The following is a 23,308-nucleotide window of genomic DNA, read 5'->3' as shown; positions in this document are numbered from 1 at the left end:
TGTACAAGTAACATTATACAGACTGAGCAGGTTGGCAGTTTGCATCTATGTATTTAGGAATACACACACACACACAGACAGAGAGAGAGAGAGAGAGAGAGAGAGAGAGAGAGAGAGAGAGAGAGAGAGAGAGAGAGAGAGAGACTTGTACTTTGAAATAGAGCATGGGAACAGTACTTGGGAGAGTTTAGAGGGAGGAAATGGAAGAGGAAAATGATGTAGTTATAATCTCAAAATTAAAAAAATAGCTTCTGTTGTAATAAGTCACTAAATTCGTGGCAACTTTTATAGCATAGGAAACAAAACACTCAGTTTGTGTGTCAGTAATTAAACTATATTTCTTTATCACTGGGTTCCTTTTCCCACCAATTTAATTTTATTTCACTTACTAATCAGTCAAACTTTCATTGTTCTTATTTTGTTAAAACCTCTCTTAAGCCATGATGTGTTGCTATCACAAAATACCTGAGTGTAAAGACAAGAGCTTTATCTGACTTGTATTTCCAGTTGCTGAAACTTCTAAACATCAGGATGCCCTCATCTGTCCAAGGCTCCATTTTAACATGGTGGGTGGCATCACATGATGAGAACTCAGGCAGGAGAGATTAAGTGAGGAAACAAAAAACAGGGAAAATTTTGGCTTTAAACTCTCATAACAACCCAAACCCACAGGACCTAAATGATTATTGGAGTTTTAGCTCACATGAGATGAATCTCTTCTGATTGTACCTCCAGTGCCTAATTAACACCTGTATAGATCCCTTTGCTCAATACCTGAATCAAAATATTTCTTAATCAAGGAACTTAGTCTAATATGACGTTTGATGGACAGAAACCATATTCAAATATTGAAGGACAGTTAGATATTTCTGATATTTCTGGTCCTTTAATTGTGTAATCCCAGACCAACTGCCTGGAAGAAGAATCCAACTGAGATGCACAGAAGAGATTTAGATCAGCTGAGTCACTTGCAAGGAACACTGTCCAACTTGTTGAGCTGCCTACAGGCTGTGCAGTGTGCTATAGTTTCCCAACTTTTTGTGAGCTGTCACCTGTGCTGGGGTGAGATTCAGTGATACAGCTGTCTCTGAGTCATTTCTGTAAGTAACTCTTCACTGATGCTTCTTTAAGTAACCCCAAGAAAACCCATAATTCACCAAGTTGGACTTTGGTGGTCTCTGGACTTTGGTTTGTCATGGGCTTCTTATCTGGAGTGAGTAGACATGTGTGTTGTGTCTCCCTAGGAAAAGTTTTGTCACTCAATAATGAATACAGTAGATACTGTGCTGATATATGTGGGGGGTTTTGGGTGTAAGAAACACTAGTCCACTGGGAAGACTTCCGAACCCTACTGATGTCATCTTATGTGATGACCCAAATGGACATTATTACTGGGAAAAGAGCGTTTTGTAAGCTAAAGGGTACCAGTTTTTAGTTCAGTGAGAGCTGATGATACACTCAGTTACAGAGTTTCCACATCTCATTCCCTGGATTCCCTATCAGACCCTCCCTGTTGCTTTCTACACATTGTTATATTTCAAGCCCTCTTCCTGAAATTAATATCAGATGTTTTGGGTGAATCATGTTGTTTCAAAGAAGGCCATGCCCTTTTACTTTAACATGGAAAAGTGGGGGGGAGGGAGGAGGATTTTCCTAGGATAGTGGTTGAGAAGAAATTCTCTAGAGAGTCAACCCTTTCTTCTACCAAGTTTCTGTTTGATTGTGGGTAGGTGGCCTATGGCCTCAGTAGAATCATTTTGCCATGTAGAGTGGAGCCATAGCAAGCTAAAAACAAACTAACCAGCCAACCATAAAATTCGTGTTTGTGCACATGAATTGGCAATAACTCACGTGGTTTCTTGTTCCTTTCAATTACTGTGGTTCTCTGGGTTGCTACTAGGCAAAGAATAAGGTACTCGAAGGAAGGTAAAAGGGGAGATGGACATATGACTCAGTGGTTAAGAGCACTGACTGCTTGTCTAAAAGACCTGGGTTTAAGTCCTAGCACCCACATGGTGGCTAACAACCATCTCTAACTCCAGTTCCAGGGGTCCAGTGCCTTCTTCCAGCTTCTGTGGGACCAGGCATGCATATGGTTTACAGACATATGTGCAGACAAAACACTTACATTACTGAAGTTATTAATGTAATTAAGAAAATAAATACATCTGAAAAAATTTAAAGCAAGCTATGAAGAAGGGATAGTTGAACTTGAAAAGACAAAGACATGGGAAAGAAAGGTCTTCTACAGAGTTCAATGTCCCCCAGGGTGAGTCTAAAGCTGCATCACCATCAAGTCCTCAGGGTGCTCCTGGTTTTAACTTCCTCACACTCCTATCAAGAACCCCATTTTGTTCCATATCCAGTCTTTCCTGAATATCTTCATGGAGTCTAAGGTGAATTTACTCGTAATAACTCTCATCATTAAAATAAAGCCCTTTAAAGAATTTTTACAGTTTATTTATCTGCCAAAAGAATTCTCGAAATACAATTTTGCATATGAAATAGCAAATCAGGAATGCATCTGGTACTGCAAGTTCCAGGAGATTATAAAACACAAAGCTTGTGACTATACCATTGACTGTGATCACTGGGCAAGTCTTTTATTAAGTTGTCTGAACCATCCCTTCTCTATCAAACAACAACAACTTTCACGGGGTTAAATGAAGATCAGACAATATAATATGAAGATGTATGAATTTTGGAAATAAATGTAAGCTTGAGTACTCTGAAGGAAAGGCTAGGAGAATAAGAAGTCATTAACTTTTTGTTTCTTAGTGGGTTTTACACGTGTTGAAGAGAGAGACAAATCCTTCTAGGGAAAATATGAGAGGAAAGGTTTTGGAAAACAAGAACAGAGGAAAGAGAGTTGGAAGCAGCTGTGAGGCAGTGGAATTGTATTTTCTTTCAAAGGTGTATAGTTAGGGTTGTCCACTATGTAAGTAGCATCTTCTCTGTCTCAATATGAAATCCTCCAAAAAATTCATGTTACTGGCATGTTTGTGCTCTAGACTGAGATTGGGGGAGATCATTTTGTGATCTCGCTATTTGACCTTGAGAAACATGGTCATGCTCTAGTCTCCTCTGATAAAGTAATGGAGACTTAGGTGATTTGTGGAATTGGGTGAGGTAGTGCTATCTGGCTTTGGTGTCTTGTTGAGAGACTTATGAATAGCAGCTGCTATTAAAAAAGTAACTGTCACCGTCAGATAATTATGACACAGTGTGACTCTTGACTTTGCAACATAATATTTTACCTTAGATATCACTATTCTTTTTGTTAACTTCATACTGTATTTTAAAAACTGAGCCCAGAGGCTGCTAAGCATGCTCTGTCAGTTACAACCCACCTCACACCTTCCCACACACAATTATTTTTAGCCAGGAAAAGGAGTAGGAAATAAAGTCTCATAAATTCAAAATATGGAACACCACTAATTAAAAATTCACACCTTTTCTCTCCTTGTTGGTGTTAATTACTTTAAATCCTTTCATAATTAACCCTCACTTTCTAGGAATAATCCATTTTTTTCAGTTTAGACTATTCATAACATTTTTTCTTCTTGGTGACAGGATGCATTTTTCAGTTGGATTCAAAGTGTGTCTTCCTCTGAAATATGGTGTCCTCCCCACTTTTAATTTCAGTGTACTTGTTACTATAGGCCACAAGTGCCTAGCTTCACCATTATACTAAAATCCTCCTATTGCTAGAACCCTGTGCAATCTTGTTTGCACCTAATAAAAATGGAATTTGTGAGCTCACGGTCCTGACTAACCCCATCTCATCCTTTAAAGTGGGTCAGGACCTCCTACACCTCACAGGTGACCATTTCAAAGGCAGCTTGAGTAGGAGACACTCATGCCAAGGCTGGGTCTCCAGGGTTGCCATCCTACTGTCCTCTTCTGCCGAATTCCCTAGGCCTCATGTCCCTGTGCTGTGGTTGGACTCTCATGCTTTGATGCATCTACCCGTTCAGATTCCTTTCTCTGGCATTGGCCTTTATTTCTCACTGAACTCTTCACTCAATCCGTTTTACATCCTTTAATAGGAAATAATCTTTTTTTCCTCTTTTTTAAAATTTAAATTAGAAACAAGCTTTTACATATCAATCCCCTCCTTCCCCTCACCCCCATGGACCCCCCATCCCATCCCCTTTCTGCTCCCCAGGGAGGGTGAGCCTTCCATGGGGGATCTTCAAAGTCTGTCATATCATTTGGAGCAGGGCCTAGGCCCTCCCCAGTGTGTCTAGGCTGAGAGAGTATCTCTCTATGTGGAGTGGGCTCCCAAAGTCCATTCGGGTACTAGGGGTAAAACTGATCCACTACCAGAGGCCCCATAGATTGCCCAGGCCTCCTAACTCTCGCCCAAGTTCAGGGGGTCCGGGTCATTCTTATGCTGGTTTCCCATCTATCAGTCTGGGGTCCATGAGCTTCCTCTTGTTCAGGTCAGCTGTTTCTGTGGGTTTCTGCAGCCTGATCTTGACCCCTTTGCTCATCACTCCTCCCTCTCTGTAACTGGATTCCGGGAGTTCGGCTCAGTGTTTAGCTGTGGGTGTCTGCTTCTGCTTCCATCAGCCACTGGATGAAGGCTCTAGGATGACACACAAAGTAGTCGTCAATCTCATTATTGACAGAGAAAGGAATCTGAACGGGTAGATGCATCAAAGCATGAGAGTCCAACCACAGCACAGGGACGTGAGGGGAAGGGCATTTAAGGTAGCCTTCTCAACTACTGCTTAGATTGTTAGCTGGGGTCATCCTTACAGATCTCTGGACATTTCCCTAGTGCCAGATTTCTCTTTAAACCTTTAATGTATCCCTCTATTAAGGTATCTCTTTTTTTGCTCTCATCTATTTTTCCCCCAACTCAATCTTCCTGCTCCCTCATGTCCTCTTCTCCCCTTCTCATTCTCCAAACTCCCCCTCCCCTTCCCCCATGCTCTCAATTTGCTCAGGAGATCTTGTCCCTTTCCCCTTCATCTTGGGGAAATATGCCTCTCTTAGGGTCCTCCTTGTTTCCTAGCTTTTCTGCCAGTGTGGATTGTAGGCTGGTAATCCTTTACTCTATGTCTAAAATTCATATATGAGTGAGTACATACCATGTTTGTCATTTTGTGACTAGGTTATCTCACTCAGGATGGTTTCTTCTAGTTCCATCTATTTGCCTGCGAATTTCAAGATTCTGTTGTTTTTTCCCCTGCTGAGTAGTACTCCATTGTGTAAATGTACCACATTTTCTTTGTCCATTCTTCAGTTGAGGGACATCGAGGTTGCTTCCAGATTCTGGCTATTACAAATAATGCTGCTATGAACAGGACATAATCTTTTTTACCTATGTAAAATTAGGTAGGTACTTCTCACCTTGAAGAAAGTATAATTTGTATACAAAGGAGAATCTATTGCTTGACATGTTGGAAACTTAGTCTCCAATGAGAAACTATTGAGGGTTGGGCCTAATAAGAGGCTGATTATGTGGTATAGATCTGCCATCAGAATGAATTATTGTCATGCTCCGAGAGTGAAATAATAAGATAACAGAAGTATTATAAGCATTAATTTATTCCTTTCTCTCAAGGTAGCCTCTTCGAATCTCTCACCTCATAATATCATTCACTATGCTAGGATTCAGTTCAATGAGCCTTGCCACATGTAGCAAAACACTGATGGCTTTGGTCATCACCACGGGATCCATAGGGGAAAATGTCTGTTGTTTACAGATTACCTACTCTGTGGTATTCCATCGTGTCTGCAGAAACCAAGCTAGGTCAGAGGCCAGCTTCACAATCTAGAGATGAAACATTGAACAGCTGTTTGCTTTTCCCAGACCAAAGCAAGAATTCTTTTCATTCTTTTATAAAAGTTGTTAATTACCTCCAGGTAGTGAAGCCTGAAGCTGGAGTTCAAGAAGCCTTCAGACAGAGGGAAGAAAGACCTGTAAATGTAACTCAGACACTTTAAGTACTTTTCTGTGCTGTGTAAAGCATGTGAGAGAGTTTTATGCTCTGGCCAAGTGTGCCCTCACTGGAGCTGGATGCTCGTCCAGTTGGATCATGAGTCTCATTCGACACCGTAATTACAGACATGAGGTTTGGGCTGAAAGGCACAATGCTGGGTTTCCCATTTAGAATGAGTCACATTAGAAATATTTTTATTAGCATCCCTGAAAACCACAGCATACCTTCAGATGTTATTAATTGCAAATGTATATAAGCTTTTAAAATTCCCCTACCACGGTTTCTAACATACTGGAGACTAAAAATAGTGGGCTAATAGGTTAAATTGCTGCAAAGAGTTTGCTTCCAAGATTTGAAAGATTTATGTAAGTTTCATTTGAAGTCCAGGAATTCACATTGAGCAATTAAAAGACCAGTATGGAAATGACTGAAAAACATGACACCTATTTAGATGTGTGTTCTAGACATCCTCTAGACTCACGCATTTCATCCTCGTTTCCCAAGGGAATATGTGCATGTTGGTGATGTGACTTTTGTAACAAACTCCATTTTCATCTACTGTTTGTAGAAAGGGGAAACAGAACAGGTCCCCAGGTTTTGACTTCACACATGTGTAACATTTTCCTGACACGGCTCCTGTGCATGGCAGTAGTTGGCTGTACTTTATGTTGTTCCAGAAGGAATTAAAAGTCACATAAATTAAGACTCCGAGTAAAATAAGCAAGAAATGAGGGTGTGGGTGAAAAATAGAGGCAGGAATGATGTTTAAAAAATGCACATCATAGACCTGTACACTCAGTGTGTGTGTGTGTGGGGGGGTAAATTTGGCACTGGTTTTCTAGGAATCTGAAACACAGTTGCTAAAATAACCAGTTAGAACAGAGAGGAAAGCAGTCAGAGTTTCTGTTGTGTTACAATAAAGAGAACATGTATGCTGTAATAAGCAACACCTAGCAACACAGTGCACACTGTTAGGGTCACAGCTAATTCTTAAAGTGGACATCAATGTCGGCATTATAATAATGTACTTGCTAAAGCAAGATCTAATAAAAATATCTGAAAGTGACTCACTTATCGTCAGGTCTGCAGAAGTCTAAGGTTTTTACATGTGCACAAGTAGGCGTGCATTTGCTCATGGATGTTGGTGAGACAGGATTCCTGGGTCAAAGCAAAGGCAGTCGGTGTGTTCCTGTGTAACAGCAGTAGCTTGAATAGTGCTCTATTCAGAGCCCAGATCCCCAGTCTCTAAGGAGCAACACAAATAGGTGATACGTGTATATGACGTGGGTAATGTTACAGAACAGGAATATTATGATGGGAAACGACCATGGGAATCTTTTATGACGGGAGAAGGCCATGTATTCTGTTTGCTCTAAGCAGAGGTCACATTTATAATAACAGAGTTACATTTATAATAACATAGTTCCATCTTCCAAAGCTATTGATTGTATTGAAGTGTTCTCTGCATTGATTCAGGACTGTTAGTGAATTCTGAGGAATCTGTGAGTTGTATTTCCTTTGCCACTTGCTTTGCATGTCCCTGTTGCATTCTTCTAGACAGTGAGGAAAGTGATGATCAAGAAACAGATGACCTATATTTTCATAAAAAACGGTAGTAATTATGATTTTTCCAAGTTCTTCCTAGAGGTTCTTTTGACATAATTTTTCAAAAATACTAGTGACAATGAATTTAGTAGTCTATTGTTCCACAAGTGTTTGGAGTTTGGCATTTCTACATTTTCAAGTAAGATACCATGCCTTAAATAGTCATCCAAATAGTGGAGCTGGAGAAACCTAATGGAGTTACATAAATAATTCCAAAGTCAACTCCACTGTGCCTGAGGTCAGGTTCAGTTTTTCCTTGTGAATAGCCCACAACCTTCCTATGATTATGTGACCAAAGCCCCAAGGCTTACTCATGTAAGAAAGGATGTGTTCATACTGTTTGTGTTGGGACTCTGAAGACAGAAACTTTTCTAGTCTGAAATGTCCTATGTGTGAGGTCCCTTTCTTCAAGCCACTCCCTCTCCCTGGCCCCAGCTCTCATACTGTCAGTGTGTCTGTTCAATGCTTGTTTGCCCTACTAGCTAGAGTAGTGCAACCATCTTTTCCTGACAAACCATTAGAAGCTGGCCTCCATTTAGCTGGTGTCCATTTGGTTCCAAACATCATCAGTGATTCTAATACGGCCTGGGCTTCATCTGCTGGCCACGTTGTGTCTGATCCCTGAATTCCATTCCTTATGTCTCACACCAGCCTTGCACCATTTTGAAGAATGAGCCTTCTTTGCAATATTTCTACTAGGTTTGTTTCCTTAGGAATCTGTCGTTTCCTTTAACACTGGCCTCACTGGCATAGCCTGGTGGTTATGGGCTATGGACCGTGGAGTCCACAGGGGCAGCTGGGTGAGCGTGACTTTCAGGTTTGAGGGAACTGCCTGTTCAAGCAGAAAATCAGAGCTGAGAAACATGTAAAATACCCCAGCCCCTTCTGAAGCTGGTGCCAGAACACTCCACGGTGAGGACTCGGGCTGCCAGCAGCCGTTATTGTATATGCGTTCTGTGTGCCAGACACTACGGTAAATACAAAGGCGTTACAAACAAACTTATAAAGCTTCCACTGCATGCATGTCTCTGTGTGTGCGAGCGTGTGCACATGTGCATGGGCGTGTTAGTGCACCTGTGGGTCCAAGTGCCTCCGGAGGCCGGAGACTGACGCTGGGTGTCTTCTCTAGTTTCTCTCACCCTTATTTTTTTGAGGCAAGGTTTCACTGAATCTAGAACTCACCATTCAGTGAGATCGGCTACATAGGAAAAGCTTCAGGGCTCCTCTGTCTCTGTCTCCCCCATGCTGGGATTATAGATGTGTGCTGTGGTGTGGGCTTTTTATGTGGGTGGTGGGATCTGAACTGAGGTCCTTATTCTTGAGTAGCAGGCACTCTATTGTCTGAGCCATGTTCCCAGCCTTCACCTTTATTTCAGAATTGTAAGTTTGATCAGGTAGACGAGAAGGGCTGTGGTCACATGGCCTACTTAAATGCCAGCATTACTTGGGCCACGACACTGAGCCTTTCCCTTCCCCTCCCTTTGCTCAGTTTTCTATCAAAAATGAGAGTGGTCACAATGCCTTGGTCATAGATGGGTCTGAGGAATGAAGGCTTTAGCAGTGTGTAAATTGACTAGATCAATGTCTGTCGTGGAATATGCGCTGGAACATAAACAGTGTTGGCCACATAGCAAAGACGTTTGTTCAAAGCAATTAAGGGGATCTTCCAAAGCCTGTATGAACTATATTTCGGTAGACATTGTTTTGTTAGGACACCTCTTCTTTCCGTACCTGAGCTTTTCTTACTATGAAAATGGAGATTGATAACAATATCACTCCTACATAGCCACCAGGCCAAAGGTTGTTGCCGAGGCTAGCCCAGTGGGGGGATAGGTAATGTGCTCCCTGTCTGTCTCTACATGCACACCTATAGAATATGTGCATATATATGTGTGTGTGTGTGTGTGTGTGTGTGTGCCTTTGTATGTGAATACCTGTGCACACCGTGTACAACTGCATAGATTAGGACCCTCTTTTGAAGATTCTCATAACATTAGACCTGCAGAATTGTCCAAAGTATATTTTCATGAATTTACTCCCACTTAAAAGGGAAGAGTTGGATTGGTTTCCCGGCTAATTAAAAGCAGCTTCCTTCTTAATAAAATATCGTTTTATATATTAATGTTTTGATGGGTTTAAGTATGCCTTTTTATTCTTCAAACCAGTTCAACAAATGTTTTAAAGTTGCCTGGGTAGTAGTTATTTCCTGAACAGCTTGGTCATAATTGGTCGCAATTTCAATTCTTGTATCAGAGGGAACAGAGAAGAGGCAGACAGTTACAATGTTGCAGAGGGAGATGTGATGATATGTTTTTGCTGTTGTGCCTACTTTTTTTTTTTTTTTTTGAGTGTGTGGGAAAGGGTGTGATGTCATCCTGTCTCCACCCCCTGTGAGTAAGCCCACAGCAGAGCTCAGTGCAGCCGCCCGCCCGCCTCTATCAGTGGAGGACGTCCACTTAAATGCAGTTCCAGGCTTGCAAGGCACTCAGGAGCATCACTCCTCGTGTGAGCAGGCAGATGCAACATGCTCTCCAGCCTGGGGTGTCTGCTTCTCTGTGGAAGTATTGCCCTTGCCCTGGGAAATGCACAGAAATTGCCAAAAGGCAAGTAGCTTGGATCTTTTGTGTTTTAAAAGTAAGATTAAGAGTTGCTTGTTTTTAACTGTTGATATGAAATATGATCTGCTTTACAATGTGGGGGAATTGGATTATTCTGCGGAAAGCCAAGGGCCATATGTGTGAAGGGGTGCCCACTGTACGGGTTGTTTTCTCTTGGACCCCTGTTACTAACTTCGTGGTGGCAGCTTCTCCGAACAGCTTCTAATGGAGTGTGATCACACGAACTGAAGTGGTGCAGTTTCAAACTGCAGCATTTGTCCATCAAATTGGATTATATAAACGACTGTTGCAATTTGTTAGAGTTACTTGGTGCTTTCAGCTCTGTCCACAGAGACAACGGGTAGTGGCTTAAGCTTTGGGAGAAGCTTGTTCTGAAAGCTGGAATCTTTTGCATAAGTCTCAAGCATACCTGTGGTGTAGGGTCTGAGGGAGCATAGCCAGGTCAGACCCAAATACAGTCCTGCGCTAAGTGGCAGGCCAGGGCTCTCCCGTGGAGTTTGGCAGAGGGTTTGATTTGCTGGACAGGACACTCCCCCTTCTCCCGCCTAAATTGCTTATTTTAGTGTTGGTATTTTGTTTACAAAAGCCATCAACAGAGAAGTAAATTTTCTAAATTTAGATCCTTAGAAGCAATCCTTGGAACCGAATCACACTAAATCAGGAGGCTCTCGCCTCGTCCCGTCTGTGAACATAAATGTTGAGTGCACTTTTGCTCCTTTACAGAGACATTTCAGGTCTGTGGAGGTTTTTTATGGCTGCAGACTGCTGTAGTCAGCAAGATTATGAAAAACAGGCTGGAATTTACCGTACTGTAATGAAGGAAAGTATTAGAGGTGACACATGGGCACAGCCTCATCAAAACTGAGTCCAAAAGACAAGCTGAGGGTCAGAGTGTTGAGAGGACATGTCTGTCCTCTCTCAGGAGATTCAGCCTAGGATCATCTTGTCTCAAATACAAAGGTCCTTTCTTTTGGTCCTTAAAGTGAAACTTGAATCCAGAATGTGAAGGCTGAAGCATTTGGCTAGTTAGTGTCTCACAAGAAGATGGGAACTGCAGTAAATGGCAAAGGAAACCTTTATTCCGATCAAATGATTATGCAAGGAAAAAGAAGTCAAGCACCATTAGATTTTTCTTCTACCATGAGTTTTGTTCCTTGATCATAATAAACTGTGACTTAATCCATAATTTACTGTTTGCACTGATGCAACTTTTAATAACATTGCCATTTGAGAGGAGCCTGTGGGTTTTGCTTTTTGTTTATTTTATTTTACTTTTTTTAGTTTTCAAAATTTACAGGTGTTTTTTCTTTTTTCTTTTACTCAGTATTTACTATATAGGGATGATGAATAACTTTGGTCACTACAGACTTATGTTAATTCCAAGTGCCTTAATTTTCCTGTTACAGCAGTAGATCGAGACCTCTTGGTAAACGTGGTCTTTGCTTGTAATGATAAAGAAAAATATGTGTTTGTCAATAATTGGGACAAGTTTCTTGCTCATCAATGTGTTTGCATTCAGGTTTCTTTTGTAATGTTTTAACAATCTGTAGTTTGGGTTTACATCAACAAAGCATCTGATTATAATTATTATAAAATAAATTGTAAATCTCTTTGTTTTTATTTTCTTAAAAGGTTTTGAGGGAATGTCTTTAAGTCAGTCAGTCACCTTTGTGAACTCGTGTTTCAGAATGTCCTACGATGGTTGAGGGATGGGAGGCAGATGCTTTTCTTGAATAACTTTGGGAGCTTCTAATTCTTGCTTGTTTTGGGGAGAGGTCCCCACAACTGATGTTAGCATTGTAGATGATCTAAACATTTCTCAAGAAAAAAACATGTTCAGCCTTTAACCCACTGTTTCCCAAACCCATCTAAATGATAGTCCCCTTTCAGTCGAACAGCTATGGTATCTTTCCAGAGGCTGTCTGTGGCAGCCACTTGTGAAAAGGTGCTACGATAGGTTATTGCTTACTGCTTTAGAGTTTAATGCCACCTGTGACTTAAGAAGAGCATGGGAGTTAAGAGATAGACACTCATGACCACTGACTATAGTCTACCCCAGGTTTCTGCTTTTCTGGGCCAGTAAAAATGTGTGCAGGTTTTACTAGGAGGGTTATAGTAATAGGGGTCATACTCAGCTTTGCCTTGGGAGGATGCTCAAAGCAAGGGGGAAACCCTTGCTATTCAGGAAAGCAAGCCATTTTCACGTTTAAAAAAATAAACATGTTTAACTTGATAAATTAGTCGGTCTGTTGTCCATGTTTTTCTCATTTTATTGAAGACTGATTAAAAACTTTATCATAGGCTCAGGAAAATACTGGCCTGTCTTAATTATTTATATAAAGAAAGACACCCACAACAGGGGGGATTTAGTAACTTTTCCGTGTTGATGGTGGAGCCAGGACCAAATACTCATCTTGCTTCCTGCCTAGTAATCAGGACCTCTGACTTAGCCTGAGAATCAAGTCTGCAGCATACATGGGAATGCTACCTGTCCCTTGAATCATGCCTTTCCTCATAAGATAGAAGAAAGTAGACTGCAACACCCTTAAAATCATCTTGCAGCATTTCCCAAAAGCATCCCCTCATTTTATATATGTATTATACAGAAACATACATGTTTGTTTGGTTATTTGTAAGAACTCACATGTTATATGACATATGACTATTTATATATCTAATCACATATCTATTCTAAAAATAAGTTGTTAGAAAACTTTCCGTTTTTAAAAGTTTAAACTTAAAGCATATTAACAACATGTCTTTCCTTGTCTTCATAAATTAATGACTATATGCTTTGGCAGTTTATTTATTTGGATCTCATATCCAAACTTGAGGGTTGAGTGCACATTCTTGACGGAGATATAAGATTGCCAAGTCCTGTTCCGTATGATAACATCAGGGGATGGTTTCTACTTGCCTTATGTCCTGGCCATCCTTGGTCCATAGGACAGACTCAAAATATGAATGTAATAGCGTGACTATGGGATGTGGAGTTGGGAGCACATGGCAGAGGTAGTGAGCAGCTGGCTCTTTCCCTTGAGTTCTTACTCAAAAGAGAAGAAATTCTTGACCAGATAGATGCACACAGATGGCTGGAGCGATGACTCAGCAGTTAAGAACACATCCTGCTTTTTCACAGGACCTGAGTTCAGTTCCCGGCATTCATGGGGAGCAGTTCACAACTGCTATATAATAGCCTATAACTCCAGCTCTAGAGGATCCAAAGCCTTCTTTTGGCCTCCATGGGTACCAGCACACATACTCATATCCATGAAGAGAGTCTCTGTCCCTCTTAACTAAGAATAAAATCATCTTTTTAAAAAAGTGGACAGATGAGTCACAATAACCATGAGAAGTATCAACTGCTGCCTATTATTCTCATAGGAAGTACTTTTTAAAATGGGCAATGTGGTAATTTAGTGTTACATAGTTTTGGTGCAGGAAATCTAAACCCTTGTATGTTATTACTCTCGTTTTTATAGAGTGATCAGATTATGCCTCCAGGTGTTTAAGTAATTTGCCCCATGTCATTTATCCAGAGAAGTAGAAGTCCCCAGCCTTAACTTCAGCATAGTATCAGCTCCCTGATCCCTGTAAAGATACACTAATTTATCCTAGTAAAAAGCTATGTGCCGTGTGCAGAGCATGGAGACTGGGGAGACAAAGCATTTGCTTGTCTTCAGGTGGCTGACTGGTTAGTAGAGTTGACCTGACAGAAGAAGTAATTCCAGTGCAGTGAGATCTTCCTCCTTTTGCAAAAGGCCCCTGAGCTTTGAAAACAGCAGGAAGGAGTCATTCAGACTGGAGGACTCAAGCCTTCTGAGAGACACCAAGGATGGAGCTGAGCGATAAGAATATTTAGAGTCATGAGAGACTTTGGCTGAGAGGTGAGGATACCTTCTTTCATAGTCTCCCGTGAATGTGGAGCTGGCTCTTACTTTCCACACAGCCCTTCTGAATAAAAGAATGTCTGACTCAAAAAGCTTGTGCTGTCTCCTCAAAGGACAGGTGATATTTGTGAGGGAGTAGGAAAATGAGAAGGTTAACACCCACTGAATAGAGGTCTGGTTTTGTTTTATTTTTCTTTTTCGTTTTTCCAGGTAGAAGTCTCTCTATGTAGCCCTAGCTGTCCTAGAACTCACTATGAAGACCAGGCTGGCCTACTGCAGAGATCTGCCTGCCTCTGCCTCCAGAGTGCTGGGATTAAAGGCGTGCTGCCACCACTGACTAAGGGCTGATTTAATTAGAATAATGTATTTGTGTATTTCTGGGACAATATTAAAGAGTACACAGGAAGAAATGATTCAACTGAAAAAAGGTTTTAAAAGCACAGGAAATTTTAGTGGTTTTTGTTTTTTTTTTAGTTCTAAATGCTTACAACTCTAGTTCTAATTTCTTGATGTATTTGTTTACTCAAATACTAATTATTGAACATCTAGGTAATGAATGAGACCAACTGTTCTTTAAAAACTGTATAGTAGGAAGGAGCAAATAATCAAATATAGTTCAGTTGAGGCTAAGTTTAGAAACCAATGTTTTAAATTAAAATTTGGTTTTGGGTACACATTCATTAGTTATACATTCAATAGACTGCTCTATGGGGGGCCATGAGATACAAAATATTAAGGAATTTTGGTTCTCTGCTTTTCTTCAAGTTAATGGGTCACAAGGGGATGTTTGATAATACAGTTCATCAATACCATAGCAAAGATGACTAAATATTTCTATAGGTTAGTGTCTGGCAAAAGGCAGTCTAAGGCCGTGGTTCTCAACCTTCCTAATGCTGTGACCCTTTAATACAGTTCCTCATGCTGTGGTGACCCCAACCATAAAATCATTTTCATTGCTACTTCATAGTTGTAGTTTTGCTACTATTATGAATCATAGTTAAATATCTAATACTCCACCCGTGTGAAAGGGTTGATTGGCTCCCACTGCTCGAAGGCAGAGGTGGGGTGTCTAGTGAAGGGAGAGCCACTAAGGTCACATGACCTACCTGGTGATTCTATGTGTGTCACCAGTGTCAAAAGAATTCTTTTTGTTTTGTTTCTCTGATTGACAGTAATAAAGGTAGATGCAAAAGAAAGAGGTTGAGCTTGTTAAGAGTGACCTGAACATAAATGTAAAGTTAAAAGTAAGATAATCTGGGAAATGACTAGCCTAGCAAAATAAAAATAGAATTTGCCCTTTAACAAGCATAGCAAACTAAGCATCAGCTGTCAAAGGGAAGTACTAAGCATAAAACGGAAAACAATGGTTTAAGTACATAGATTTTATTAAAGTAACATTAAGCATGTAACTAAATTTAGGTTACCTGCATGATGATTATTGCTATGTTTATATAAACTACCCTCTTACCTATGAAATATTTTATTACCTTCAGGAGTATATTATCTGCTGCTGTGTAAAAGCTTCCATGAAATAGGCAGCTCAAAACAATGCATTTATTGTTGCAAAGTTTCTGGCTTAGCAGGGATTCTCAGTCAGGGTCTTACCTGAGGCTGTGATGAAGGTTCTAGAACTGGATTTTACCCGAAGGCTCAGCTGGGAGGAATCTCCTCCTAAGATCATACGCTTGAAAAGACTCAGCCCATGGAGTGACACTGGTGTGAGTGTCTCACCTGCTTTTGAACAGAAGTCACCTCAGCCCTTGGCTATAATGGCCTTTCTTCTGTGGCCACATGCCTAGAACAGTCTGGAGTTAGGATATAAATCACAACCTTAGCATAATTACAGAAGTAATCCTCTGAGACGTTTACTCTGTACTTTTGGTTAGAAGCAGCTCAGAGGTTAGAAGTAGTTACATTCCTCAAGTTAACTTAAAATCAACCCATGGTAAACACTCAAAAGGCTGTTTCGTGTCTCGACGTCACACAGCGGTACTGTGAACACAGGAACCCTGACTCCTGGGAACTCACTGCGTTCATCAGCTTCCCACAGAATCCAGCCATTAGTGACAGATGCTTCTCAGGCCAGGTGCCAGTTAGTGTCCCTATAGAGCTGGAGTTAATTCTTCGAAAACTGACAAGAGTATCTTAGAAATGTCAAAGTGCCTACGGCGAACCTTATTTCCCATTTGAAAGAGTCCAGTTGATGCCTGGATTCCTTGGTCTATGTGAAGAGACTCACTAAGCATATTTTCCTATATGAAAAGCCTTTTCTTCTTCTTTTTTTGTGGATGCCATGTTTCTCAAAGGGGAGAACATGAGAAACCGTGACCTTCTTCTTAAAAGATGAACAAATATTAAGCAGTCCACATTTACACACTTGCTAAACCATCCTCCTAACAGTTTTCTGAGATGTTTGTGGGGTGGCTTTGAGAGTAAGTGTAGGAATTACTGTAAGATTAAGTTAAATTTCTATCTGGCAGAAGATTATGGACTTTATTACTGGATGTCATGAAGAGAGCTTGGATAAACTAAAGGACCTTTGTTCAGAGCAACTTTAATGTTAATAAAACAATTATACATGCTCTCGGCACACAAAGCAAAATCTAGATTGCATAAAGAAAATAGAGCATTTCATATAGAAAGTATGGTGATTAATATTAGGGGTTTGTGGATAGGTTAATGCTAACACACTGGGTGGCTTTTCTCACCCTTTGTGTTTCTTGTGCTGGAGTGATTACTCTCAGCAATCTCAGAAGCTAGGACAGCAAAGCTGTGACCGTGTTCTTCCAGACTGAATGTAAATTTGTTCCTGTTACCTAGTTAATACTTTACAAATCATATTAGGATTAAAACTATGAGTAATCATTTCCTGTCTCAAGGATTTTGACACTGGGTCTATTTAAAAACGTTCTGTTTTTAAATAGCTGCAGAGATGGCTTGCAATTAGCACTTTCGGGTCCTGCAGAACACTTCTGTTCTCCTCCCAGCACCTGCATGGTGGTTCTCAACTCCACAGGCTCCTCCTGTACACATGTGGAATATAAAAATTCACTCAGGTGTGTACACACACACACACACACACACACAAAACTAAATTAAATACAGCTTTAAAAAACTTGGTCCTAAAACTCATAGACTTTTATAGGAAGCTGTTGGTAATCTTGATTTGTGTGAGTTCATGTGTGCTCAAATGTGTGTGTGTGCGATTGGATTATGTACATGGTATATGCATATGTGTGTAGGGGCATGTAGAGTCCAGGGGAAGGTTTTGGGTGTTCTGCCCTAGAACCTTCCCTTTTAGTCCCTTGAGACAGGTCTCTCATTGAACCTGGAATTACCGTTTTGGCAAAAAGAACTCAGCCAGGCAAAAAGAACCCAACTGGGGTGCCAGGTGCTCGTGTTTCTTAATTTTTTTATTTTCATTAAGTAATTAACATTTCCAGGGTTAATCCATTCCTATCTCTGACATATAGACAAAAGTGACTTCTTGTAGTATGTTAAGAAAAACAAAGCCACAAGCCTAGATGATGCAAAATATGGAGAGAAGTGAGTGTGTGGTATACCTCCCTCCTGTTAAGTCAGGCTATATGACTTCACTTGTCTTTCTACTTTAGATTAAGGATGACTTTTCTACCAAGTAGAATGCTTTATGATCTAACACATCTATTCAAATGCATGTGTCTGTGTCCCAAGTACGATGGTGGGTCTCTCCCGAAACAGGGGAAGGAATCTTGGTAGGACCTCAGACCCGGGGTGGCCATGGGGTTTGCTTCCAAATAGCCGACAAGGTGGTTTCAAATGTCCTTTCTCCTTAAATAGCATCCTTTGATTTTTCCCATTTCGTTAGCTGATAAGAGATTTTCCTGGTATTCCAGACTCCTGCTGAGTGTCCACTGTACACACAGCATGTAGGGTTGGGCAGGACCTAACAGGCCTCCCTTCTCTGAGAGCTGTGGATCCTGCCCTTTAAGGCGGGGTTTGGAATGGCTGCCAAAGTCTCGCTGGCAGAAACTCTGGAATTCAGTCCTGTTCCAAATAGGCTGTCAGTGGTGTAGGATGGGTCTCCTTCCAGTTTCCTGGATGGAGTCAAGCCATTCCTAGCCAGATGGTTCAGGAGACAGCATCAGATGGCCTGAGTGTCAACCCCTGCAATCCTCTCCTGCTTCATCCTCCCCAAGCCATGCTAGTGACTGTGCTGTCACTAAATTCTTCCCTAAACACTCATGTTTTCACTGGACCTACAATGCTGTACATGCTGCTCCATTGAGGTTTACTCTAATCTGTAGTCTGTTATAAATCGGGAGGGTAAATGTTGAAAAATGACAATATAGGTTAGTAGGTAAATAGCAGAAGTAAGTAGCCTGTACAAGTTAATAAATCCTCTTTGAAAGTAAGCTGTTTCCCCCCTCTGAAAAGAGAGCATAAAAATATTATTTTGCTTTTGCAAATAAATATTAGGATGACTTCAATGAAAGTCTTGATAGTTGATTTGTATATATGGTATATATGTATATGGGTGTTTGTGGAGGTGGCATCAGGTGTCTTCCCCATGTTTTTTACTTTATTTGTTTGAGAGTGGCTCTCTCACTAAACTTGGATCTCACTAATTAGCAAGTCTGGCTAACAAATGAGCTCTGGGGATCCATCTATTTCTAGTTTGCTACACTGGTATTACAGACATGTGCCATTATGCTAGGCCTTTACATGGGTGCTGGGGATTTGAACTCAGGTCCTCATGCTTGTGTAGCAAGCACTTTACCAACTGACTCATCTCCTTGGCCCCTGATGGTTACACTTATTTTTTTTCCCCTTTGAGACAGGGACTTACTGTGTGGCCTTGGAGGGCCTGGAACTCATTATTTAGACCAGTCATGGAGCTCTGCCTGCCTCAGCCTCCTGTGTGCTGGCTGGGATTAAAGGTGTATAAACCTCACCACATAGGGGTTTGCTGATTACATTCTTAAATTCCTGAGTCTTAGTTATTTATCACAGCTGTGGCCAAACTCCTTAAGAAAACAAGATAGTTCTAGAGGGTTCAATCCTATGGTTGCTTTGCTGCATGTGCTTGAGTGGAACAACATGGTGGTAGGAGTAGGTATGGCATGTCAGTTCTTCATCTAATTTACAAGAAGCAGCAGGGGGGGGGATACAGGACAGAGACAGAAGAAGATGCCCCCTCTTGGAATCTACACCCAGTAACTATAACCTCCACCTTTTCAAATTCCTAGAACCTCTCAAAATACCATCCCCAGCTGGGTACTTAGGCCTTGACACATGGGCCTGCTGGGGACATTTTATATTCAAAGTGGGTAAGAGACTTGAAACCAGGTACCTTTTAGAAAACCCACTCCCACCTTGGCAGAGGGAGGACAACACAAAAGGCCATGGCTTAGATACTTCTTGCTGTGCTATAGCAGCCCCAGAAACAAGACCTGGGCAGTGGAGCCGAGGCTCTGCAGCTGCTTTGAACATAGCTTTAGCCATCAGTTTCCCGATGTTTCCCTCATCCATGGTCCTTGGTTAGTTTTTGTTTTTGTTGTTGTTGTTGTTTTCTTGCGCATGTTCATGGGATATAAGCCAATATGTGGCCTGACTTTCCCCTGGGATGCCTGCTACAGTTTGTCTGGTTGAGGTGCTTAGTTGACTTGATTAGAGACTGATGAGTTACCTCATGGAATATTTTTTTCTGCCCATCCTTTTTTTGTTCCTATTCCTTTCCCCCCTAAACCTTCACCTCTATCTCCTGCCTTGCTTCTTCCTTTTCCCTCCTCTCCTTCCTCATCCTATTGTCTCTTACTATGAAAGTCCTCAGAGCCTTTTCCGGGGCCTCCACTTCAGCCTGTGTTCTCTCCTCACAGCTGATTTTCCATCTGGAATGCATCAAAAGTCATCCCTTTGGAAGACACTGCACACACTGTCTTGTTAGAGAGGAAGGCTGTTTCTGTGTTCCACTAAGAGCTCCAATAGGTTGAAAATACTGTTTCTTATTCATCTTAGCTTCAATGAGCTTGCCAAAAACATATTTACATCATTTGCTAAGCTCTGTGTCTATCAGACTGCATAAACTGTAACTGTATCTTTATTTCATAGTTCATTTTTTTTTTCGAGACATGGTTTCTCTGTGGCTTTGGAGGCTGTCCTGTAACTAGCTCTTGTAGACCAGGCTGGTCTTGAACTCGCAGAGATCTGCCTGCCTCTGCCTCCTGAGTGCTGGGATTAAAGGCGTGCACCACCAACACCTAGCTTCATAGTTCATTCTTATGTGATAGTGAATCTAGCGTAAGACATGATGCCTTATGAATAAAGAACAGAATATAATGACAAAAGCCAGGCATTATAGTGTCAATTTGTAAAGTTTTTACAATTTGTGAAGGTTTTCTACTTGTTCTACTGTAGTTGTTGCAGTTTAATATTTTGACAAACGTGTAGAAAACTGTTTTGTTCTAGTTGCTCAGTGAGTTCAAATACCTGAGATTCAAAAACCTGAAGTTCAAATACCATATTTCTCTTTATTTGATTTGCAACCCACATTTTCATAAAATGGTGTTTCTATGTAGAGTGTCCCCAGGAAATGTGAACCTTGCATTGGCAGCCAGTCCGAAGTTGCGAGCACTTAATTGTATTTCAACATACCAGCTTCCCTCTTTGATCCCCGTCTCTTTGGCTCACAGTTTTCTTGGCCTGCACTCAACAGGTACTCTCCAAATTTTCCTCTTTGATTACAATACCCGTCCTTCTTTCCTTCCTGCCTTTGAAACTTTGAAACTTCTAATGTTTATCTCTGGAGGACTGACCATCATGTCTGCCATAATACCTTTGTAGAGTTCATTGGCTTTAAGCTTTGTATTAGTTATTTTACTCCTTGTTGAAACAAAGATACCTGATGGAAGTAACTTAAATGAATCAGGCCTTATATTAGTTCCTGGTCCCAGAAGGTCCAGTCCATTGTCAAGGAGAAAGCATGGGAGTGTTGCCTGGCAACCTCGAATGTGGTTGGGTCTTCATGAATCTCCTTGGACCAGGCAACAGAGAGCTTGGGCCTGAAGTGGCAAAGGATACAGCCCTCTAGTGAATCACTTCCTTCACCCAGAGCCTACTTTCCAAAGGCTACACAGCCTCTTCTGATAATGTCATCAAATGAGGACTAAGTGTTCAAACACTTGAGCCTGTGCTAGACATTTTATATTTGTACCACTTTGCTTCCAATCTTAAACCATATAACAACAAATATTTAAAAAAATCATAGTCATCCCTTCATGTTCTGCTCCTAAACCATCAGCTAATAGCAAATCTGGTATATTTGAAAGACAAACTACATTTGTTCTGAACAGTTATAGCTTTGTTACTGGCACTATTCTCAAGACCAAGCAGCATAACCACTATACAACAACACTTGCATGCTATTAGGTATTATAAGTAATACAGGGATGCTGTAAAGTTTACAGAAAGAGATGAACAGATTGCATATAAATGCTATGCCATTTTATATTGGGATTTGTGTATCCATGAAACTTGATATCTGTGACAGGTCCTAGAACCCATCCTCTCTGGATACGAAGCTATGCCTATGTAAATTAGTTGTGTGGATGCAGGTGAGCGTGCAATTGCACGTGTCAATCCCATGCCAGGCTATTCTTGTTTTCCTTGTGATAAAAATAACACATAACTGAAAGTCCAACAAACATTAAATTTTTGACCAACACATTGAGTGTGCTTTAGAATTTCTCCTGTAGTCTTTCATTGATAAGCTTGATTAAAAACAATCTGTTTTTGAGAATAGCAACTTAAATTTAAATATCGATACTGGCACTGAATTATCAGAATGACTAATGCATTAGTTACTTTTCTCTTCTGGTGACAATGGATTTGACAAAATGAGGAAGGAAAGGTTTGCTTTGGCTTACATTTCGAAGCACATTCCATCATGGCAAGCAAGGCATGGTGGCAGGAATGGGTTGAGCTGTGGCAACAGGAGCATGGGTTGCCTGTCCCATAGTCAGGAAGCAGAAAGCGTGGAACGCTGGTGCTGTGCTTGCTTCCACGTTCTTCTCCTGTCTGGGACTCCAGTCCAGGGATTGGTGCTAACCACCTTCAGGACGGGTCTTCACTTCTTACAACTCCCTGGAAATGCCCTTACAGACATGCTTGCTAGGTGATTTTAAATTCCACCAACTTGACACTAAAAATTAACCATCAGAGACAATAAGAAGATTCACGAGTCAATGCATCCCACTACAAGTTAGTCAACATTTCTTTTTTCATTTTTATAGCTTGTCAGCATGTCAGTGCTTTTTCCAACATTTTCAGGTGCCCCTCTAAACTGTTTATAAAAAAGAAACACGTATTTAGTTGTATAATCCCCTAGCTTCCTCAGCTGAATTGTATTATATAACATTTCTCAGTCTGGCGCTCAGTGGCCACATCTGTTTTCACATATGTCAGAAAATCAAGACAAATATTTACTGTGGTGGTTCCCCAAGTCATCACACTCCATGGCTCAAGTGTCCTGTGCAAGGGCTTTGTGGTGTCCCTGAGACATTCCTTTTCATAGCTGGAGGTTCACAGTCTACAAAAGAAGCCACAGACATGAACACTAAATAAACTTCCTGTACATTATGAAATAATTTAAAAGGCATTAAAGGATAAGCATGGGTAGAGCAGAGACATGTTAGGGATATTCTCTCCAGATGCCTTCCTATTTTGTGAAAGTCTCATTAAAAACAAAAATAGAAATGAAACTACCGCCAAGACCAGCAAAAAACATTGATTTCAATGTGAACCTAGTCTCCAGTCTTTCTCCTACCTGCTTTCATGAATGATATTTATATCCTACATACACCCTCAAGGCTTACTTATGGAAGATTATTAGAAGCATGCAGTGAAATAACAGGCCTCCCTGGACATCTTTATACATTATCATAGCCTACACATATAAAAATAAAAATAAATATTTTTAACTTAAAAAAAGAGAACCTTATAAATTGTATTATATGCCAATCCAGCTGTTTAACCAAGCTGGAGATAATGTTTCACACAGTCAGGACAAATATCCCTAACCCCAAATCCCAAGTCCAAAGTGTTTCCAAACCTAAAATTTTTATTTCATCAATATGGATGCCATAAGTGGAAAATTCTGCACATAATTTTAAGTGATATATCACAGTTAAAATGCTGGTGTACCAAAAGTATGATGTAAATATCATACTTAATATTTACTTGAAGCTTAAGTCTATAAATCATT

At 40.8% G+C, this 23,308-nt stretch overlaps 1 protein-coding gene across 2 annotated transcripts in view; it reads left to right on the top strand.

The window, feature by feature from the left end:
- The first annotated feature begins 10,083 nt into the window (after positions 1–10,083).
- Positions 10,084–23,308, top strand: part of Abi3bp (ABI family member 3 binding protein) — a 202,736-nt gene continuing 189,511 nt past the window's right edge. For both annotated transcript variants that reach the window (XM_035444460.1, XM_035444459.1), the window contains exon 1: positions 10,084–10,162. In XM_035444460.1, coding sequence (XP_035300351.1) covers positions 10,084–10,162 — 79 coding nt within the window. The remainder of the gene's footprint in view (positions 10,163–23,308) is intronic.

This window comes from Cricetulus griseus, chromosome 4 (assembly GCF_003668045.3).
Source record: "Cricetulus griseus strain 17A/GY chromosome 4, alternate assembly CriGri-PICRH-1.0, whole genome shotgun sequence".
NCBI lineage: Eukaryota > Metazoa > Chordata > Mammalia > Rodentia > Cricetidae > Cricetulus > Cricetulus griseus.
This window is presented reverse-complemented; position numbering and strand designations above follow the sequence as displayed.